This window comes from Elephas maximus, chromosome 7 (genome assembly GCF_024166365.1).
Source record: "Elephas maximus indicus isolate mEleMax1 chromosome 7, mEleMax1 primary haplotype, whole genome shotgun sequence".
NCBI lineage: Eukaryota > Metazoa > Chordata > Mammalia > Proboscidea > Elephantidae > Elephas > Elephas maximus.
In genome coordinates this window covers 121350004-121356807 of record NC_064825.1, presented here as the reverse complement: position 1 = coordinate 121356807, position 6804 = coordinate 121350004, and the positions used below count along the sequence as shown (strand labels likewise).

General features: G+C 37.2%; 1 protein-coding gene across 1 annotated transcript; it reads right to left on the bottom strand.

Moving 5' to 3' along the window:
- Positions 1-216: 216 nt before the first annotated feature.
- On the bottom strand, positions 217-1032 carry LOC126080866 (olfactory receptor 1440-like). Its single transcript, XM_049892058.1, has one exon. The coding sequence runs from the start codon at positions 1030-1032 to the stop codon at positions 217-219; it is 816 nt and encodes a 271-aa protein (XP_049748015.1).
- Between the last annotated feature and the right edge of the window lie 5772 nt (positions 1033-6804).

Sequence of the window (6804 nt, the reverse complement as noted above, 5' to 3'; positions counted from 1 at the left end):
CTGTAATTTTGCACATAAGTAGAAGAGTTGGGGACCAGTGTTTTAGTTTCCATCTCTCCTACACTCTTTGTACTTCTGAAATAAATTCTGTAATCAGAAACTGCAGGAGAGGATTCTCTTCTTCCATCTTCTTAAGGCATGTTTTATTTCATTTTTCCTCAGGCTGTAGATCAGTGGATTTAAGATGGGTATTATAACAGTACGTAAGACTTATACCTACTTGTTTTGGCTCAAGGAATCACCAGAGTTAGGATACATGTAAACAAAGATACCTGAGCCAAAGAAAAGGGTCACTGCTGTCAGATGAGAAGCACAGGTGTTGAAAGCCTTGGACCTGCCTTCAGCTGAAATGATCTTCATAATGGTGGTTAGAATATAACCATAGGATATCATGATATCCAAGACAGAGGTCAGTCCAAAGATCACTGTAAGCACGGAGGTCATCACTTGAAAGAAAAAAGTGTTAGAGCAGGATAGGATCTGCAGTTGAAGCAGGTCACACAAAAAATGGTTGATGATATTTGGCCCACAGAAATGCAGCTGAGGTAAGGCACACAGTTGGATAAATGAGCCAAAGAATCCAGTTCTGCAAGATCCTGCCACCATTTGCAGACAGATCATTGGCGACATAATAGCTGTGTAGAGCAAAGTGTTACAAACGGCAGTGTATCGATCATAAGCCATGGCTTCCAGAAGACAGCACTCAGTCAGACCCAGGCTAGAGAAAAAGAAGTACTGCATGGTGCGCCCCGTAAAGGAGATGAATTTATGCTTCTCAAAGAAGTCTGAGAGCATCCTGGGGGATATAGTGGAAACATATATATCTAGAAATGACAGGTTACTGAGGAAAAGGTACATGGGTGTGTGCAGATGGGAATCCATTCTGATGAGGGTGATAAGGCCCACGTTCCAAGACATTGTCTTGAGGTAGAGCCCTAGGAATATTGAAAACAGGACAATACTGAGCTTTGGAAATTCAAAGAATCCCAAGAGGATGAACCCGTTAATTGTACTATTTCTTCCCTTAGCCATTGCATTAATAATCCTGGGATCTGTAGGGAGAGAAGAGTTTAAATCTCTAGGTCAGTTGTTACTTCAGTTTCTACTGACATAAACCACCCTCTTCACACTGAACACAGAACAGAAAGAAATATTGCAGCATGTTACAGGAAATAACCCTGATTAACTTTGCCCCTGTATAGCCACAGTAATCTTGTGTCACTTTTCTCACAGGTAAAAGAGGATAATTATTCCTTTCGTTATTTAACCATCAGGCTCTTAGGAAGAAAATGTAACAACATTTGTAAATCCTCTTTTTTAAAATGCTGTTGAAATTTAAAGATATTATTAATAGGATTTGACCCCTGTGTATATATGAGTGCCTGAGAGTATGGACTTAGATACCACACAACTGTTTTCAGATTGTGGTTCTTCTACCTGTAAACTATATGATTCAGAACAAGTTATCTAATACCTCTGTGCCTAAGTTACTTAATCTGTAAAATAAGGATAATAGAACACATCTCATAAGGTTGTTGAGGTTAAATGATTTTATGTATATATATACATACATAGACATATATACATATGTAGATATATACATACATATATATATACACACACATACATATATACATACATGTATACTACCCACTGCCCTCAAGACTTTCAGTTAGCAGTTGATCACTTTCACCACTGCACCCCCAGCGCTTCTTATTTATGTATACATATACACACATATATGTATATGTGTACCGTGCCTGCTGTGCAATCAGTGTTATATGAAGTGGTGTCATTTAGAAAGGAAAGTTACAGAATATCTTTCTAGTATGATTTTGAAGCACCTCTGTTGGTGGAACACTTTTCAATGAATTCTCAGACCTTCTGTCCCATATCAATTTGTTTTCCTACTAATGACAAATTTCTGTCAATTTTTGAACATGGGTTTCTATAATATTTTTCATCCAAAGTGAAATATCAGTGAAGGCAGATAACCCCACCACATCCCAATCTGTCATATTATATACCCTAAACTGGCCCCCACATATGTTTGTAGTTCTCTTTTATACCATCTATGTGGTCCAAAAATCTTTAACATTTGGGTTAAAGCAGTGCTAATTGGTGTTTGTCCATAGATGATATATGCAGATACACATACAAATCTTTTCAGGGAAAACACATCTTAATCTCAAGTTGCAAAGATTTTGAACAAATAAAATCCAAGAAAAATGAGCAGCTCATTGTCAAAATGAGTAGGCATCATAAATCAGCAGTATAACATCACAGCAGGATTACAGTATTATTCATTATAGAGAGAATACAACATGAGTAAGTTTAATATATTTGAAAAATTAAGAGGTTTAAATATGTGTGCAAAAAGCAAGTGTAAAGAGAGTCAATCAGCAACTCTAGAAATATAAAAAATAATAGAAAAACATCATTTGAAGGATTTTATAGCAGATTAGGCAGAATTTGTGAACTTTAGGGTATACTTGAACAAATAATCTAGAATGAAGTTAGATTAAAAAACAAAGGAACAACTAAAGTAAAACTTAAGAGACACGGAAGACGTTGAGAAAGTCCAACTCTTGACATACTAGGAAAAAAGCCTGGTAATCTACTACCAAAAATTACCAAGTGAAAATCTTATGGATCCCAGCAAAATATTGTGAGTTACTTGCTTTGGAAATGTCATCCGGAGAGATTCAGTGCTGGAGCAGGGCATTATGTTTAGTGAAGTGGAGGTCCAGCAAGGGTCAAGGATACTCTCAGTGAGACAGATTGACACAATGGCTGCACCAATGGCCTTGACATAGGTTCAAGGCACCCCAGTGCCAATCAGGTTAAGTAAAAATAAACTCAGACACATCACAGTCAAAAGAAAAAATATTAAAGACAAAGAAAAGATACTAAAAGCATCCAGAAAGAAAAAAAGATTACTTCCAAAGGAACGGCAATTAAACCTGATGATAACTTCTTAACAAGATTGGAAGCTAAAAGATAGTAGAATGATATCTTTGAAATGATAAGAGAAGACTAGCTGTCAGCTTTATTCCATAAACTGTGAAAACAGTTTTTAAGAATTGCAGTAAAAATCAGATAGGCAAAAAATAGGCTTTTTTTTTTTTAAACAGTATTTCCTAATTAAAAATACTTTAAAGAGTATAGTTCAAGCAGAAGGATCCAAGGTGGAAGTTCTGAGATGCAAAGAAGTATGAAGAGCAAATAAATCAGTAAGTGTGTTTATAAATAAACATATTTGACTGTATAAAGAAGAAATAATAAAGTCTTGTGAGGAACAATAAAACAAATACAGTTTTAAAACATGAAAAAATAGCATATTTAAGCAAGGAGGGCTCTTGATTGTAATGAAAATGTTGCAAAAGCTCTGTGTCTTTTGGAGGAGGGGAAACATATTAACTAAAGTTTTGATAAATTAAATATATGGTTTAGTACTTCAGGAGTAACTCCTGAAAGAGTACAAATAAATTTAATAAGTTTCAAAGAAACAGAAAGAACACAAAGGATGAGAAAAACATTCAGTCATCCCAAAAGAAAGTCAGAAAGGAGATGGGAAAAACAGTTATATAAAAGGTAGGAAAAGCCAGACACATGAAACATAATTGTAGAAATACCCTCAATTATGTCAGTAATAACAATAAATACAGCCAGACTAAATGTTCCAGTTAAAAGTCAAAAATTGTTACGATAAAAAAAAAATTCAGCTGTAACAGTGTTCTCAATAGAAACATATAAAACACAGAAAATTTGAAAGAAAACTATGAAAAATATATGTTAGGCAAATACCAACCAAATGAAACCTGGTATAAGGAAATATCTATTAAATAAATAGACTTTAGGGCACTGGGTTTTAGGGCAATTCATTTCAAAGAACCAATGACTGACGTTCCTGTATAGTTTTTAAATAGTTATGAAAATTCTTAACTTGTATGTACATGTAGTCTCAAAATACATAAAGCAAATATTGACGGCTTCAAGAAAAGTAGGTCAAGCCATCAATCTCATGAGAGAATTCAATACACCTTATTCAGCAATGGGTAGGTCAAACAAAAAATATAAAGTAAAAATAAAGGATATTTGCATGATACAATTACAAAGTTTGGTCTACACCAAACATTGTTCTCATAACTCCTGTAGAATATAAACAGTTTGAAGCAAATATAAGTCATTTGATAAAATTGATGATAAATTGTCTAGAAAGAAACACCTAATATACTTCCAAGGTTTCTAACTTAGCCACTATAGTGTGATTATGTTAGAAATCAATAACAACTTGATAATTACAGAAACCACTTCATTGGTACTTAATGACACATTTTTAAACTATTCAGAAGTCAAAGAAGAAATTATTAGGAAAATTAGAAAATATTCATAACTTAAATAAAATAAAAGACCCAAAAAACTAAGTAAAACAGAGACAAACATCATTCCTAGAGTCTGAATTGTCAAATGAAGAGATAAAGAACTTGGCCAAACACCGAGTGGAATGAGAAACTGATAGAGGGGTGGCAGCAAGGAGAGATTCCTGGGAAGTTTCCTTGTCAGCTCACACAGCACAGATCAGCCATCTTGGACTCCTGTCAGGGATCGGTGGACAGGGAGCACCAGAAAGCAGCTTCATGGAGCTCCCAGCAGGAGACAGAGCACCTGGTAACCAGCAATACGTGCTTTCCCACCCCTCATCCTCTCCCCTCATCTCTACATCTAAGCTTCCTGACTGGCTGCGGTGGCTCAGCTGGCTGGGAGGTGCAGCATCCATGCCACTTGAATTCACCCCACCCACATTGCAAATTGGTGGACAGGGAGTTTGGGGAAAGCAGCTTCACGAAGTTCCCAGTAGGAGACGGAGCAGAAGGTAGAAAGTGATATACCCTTTCCTAACCCCCACCTTTCTTCCCCTCCTTCTTTGGCCTCCTCTGCTTCTTGCCAACCACAGTCTTCTTGGCCAGGAGGCAACTGCTTCCACCCTGGGCCACTTGGATTCACCCTGCCAGTCGTGTCCCTGAGCTGATATTGCTTCATTCCATCTCTTTTGGTTTCTTTTGTGCCTCCAACCAACTCCCCATTCTTTCTTTTAAACACCTGGCTCTGTGTGCCATCTTTGCTACTTCTTGAAAGGCTGTGAAGCCCTGCTCGACAGGGGAAACACTCCCTGGGCCTGAGACACAATGCTGGTGGGATCTCTGGGGCTTTTTATTTTTTGCTTGGTTTGTTTTGTTTTGCTTTTTTCTCTTCTGTTTTGTTTGTTTGTTTTTCTCTTTTAGCACTTGGGGGTCCCTTATAGCCAGGCTGCACTACATAGCTTGGGTGCCAGTCAGCCAATCTGCTCAGCTGTGTAGGTAGGATCCCTGGAGGCATTTCTTTTCTTTTTTTTTTTTCTTCCTTCCTTTCTTTTTTTTCTTCTCTCTTTTTCCCTTTCTGTCTTTCTTTATTTCTCAGTTCTCGTCCATCTATACTTACCTTCTTTACGTGTCTCCTGAATACCTGATGTTGTATGATATCTATATCCCCTCTAGCCAGGCTATGCTGTGCAGCCTGACAGATTTCCCTAGTCTTCACAGCTACACCAGTGGGACTCCTGGGGCCTTTTCTTTTTCTCCAAATTTTTATCTAGTTTATTTTTTTCTTTTTCCTTTCTGTTTTTTTTTTTTTTCCTTTTTGCTTTTCTCAATTTCTCAGTTTCTCATCTCTCCACTGCAAAGTCAAGCTCCCTTTGAAATTTTTTTCCCTTTGTTTGTTTTTGGCTCCTGTTTCTCACTCCTCTTTCTGAAACTCATATTAGCTCCATACACCACAACCTTCCCCCCTTTTCTACATAATTGCACCGTGTGCTGAACATCACACCTCCATGAAGCACAGGCACTGCCTACCAGAATCTGCCTGGCACTGGTTCCTGGCCTTACCTGTCAGCCCTAGTATGTGCCATGAACAACCCACCCCAGCCCCTCCCATTCAGCTGGACCTGCCCTGCTGCACCATAGATGAATGACTGGCTATGGCCATTGGACAAGGAGGTGAAAAGTGTCGTGACAACAGATGAGGAAACAACAAAGAACGCACAGCTCATCTGTTCAGATATAACCAAATAAAACAAAAAACCAGGACAATACAAAAAAAAAAAACCTACAATCAAGAAATAAGAAAATAACTACTGAATGTCCCGAAGACAGCAGACAATATCAAAACATATAAAGAAAACAGGACAGGATGTTTCCAGTGGGCCTCCAAAATAAAACGCCAGATGACACTCCAATAGAAAAAATGGCGCTGGAACTACCTTACATGGAATTCAAATCTCTAATATTCAGAGCTATCCAAGAGTTGAAGCAAAAAACAGACAAAAATGAGGAAAAATATAGACAAATTTGTAGAAAAGGCAGACAGATTCATGGAAAATACAGACAAAAAAATGAAAGACTTCAGGAAAATAATACAAGAACAAAATGCCAAAATAAATTCACAACTAGAAATCATTCAAAAACAACAATGAGAAATCCAAAACATAAGCAACGAGATTTCAGAAATGTACAATGTCAAAAAGGGCTGAGGTGCAGGTTTGAAATGATGGAAGACAGGATCAGTGAACTGAAAACAATCAGTTGGCTACAATTCTGTCAGAGGAAAAGAAAAGAAGAAGAAAAATGAGGAAACACTGAGAATTATGTGGGATACAATCACAGGCAAAAATTGTGAAGTGATCGAATTTCCAGAACAGGGAAAGAAAATGGAAAACACAGAGAGTATCATTGAAGAATTGCTGACAGAAAACTTCCCTAATATCAT

Coding starts and splice junctions, on each gene's coding strand:
- LOC126080866 (XM_049892058.1), bottom strand. CDS start 1,032: ATGGCTAAGGGAAGAAATAGTACAATTAACGGGTTCATCCTCTTGGGA.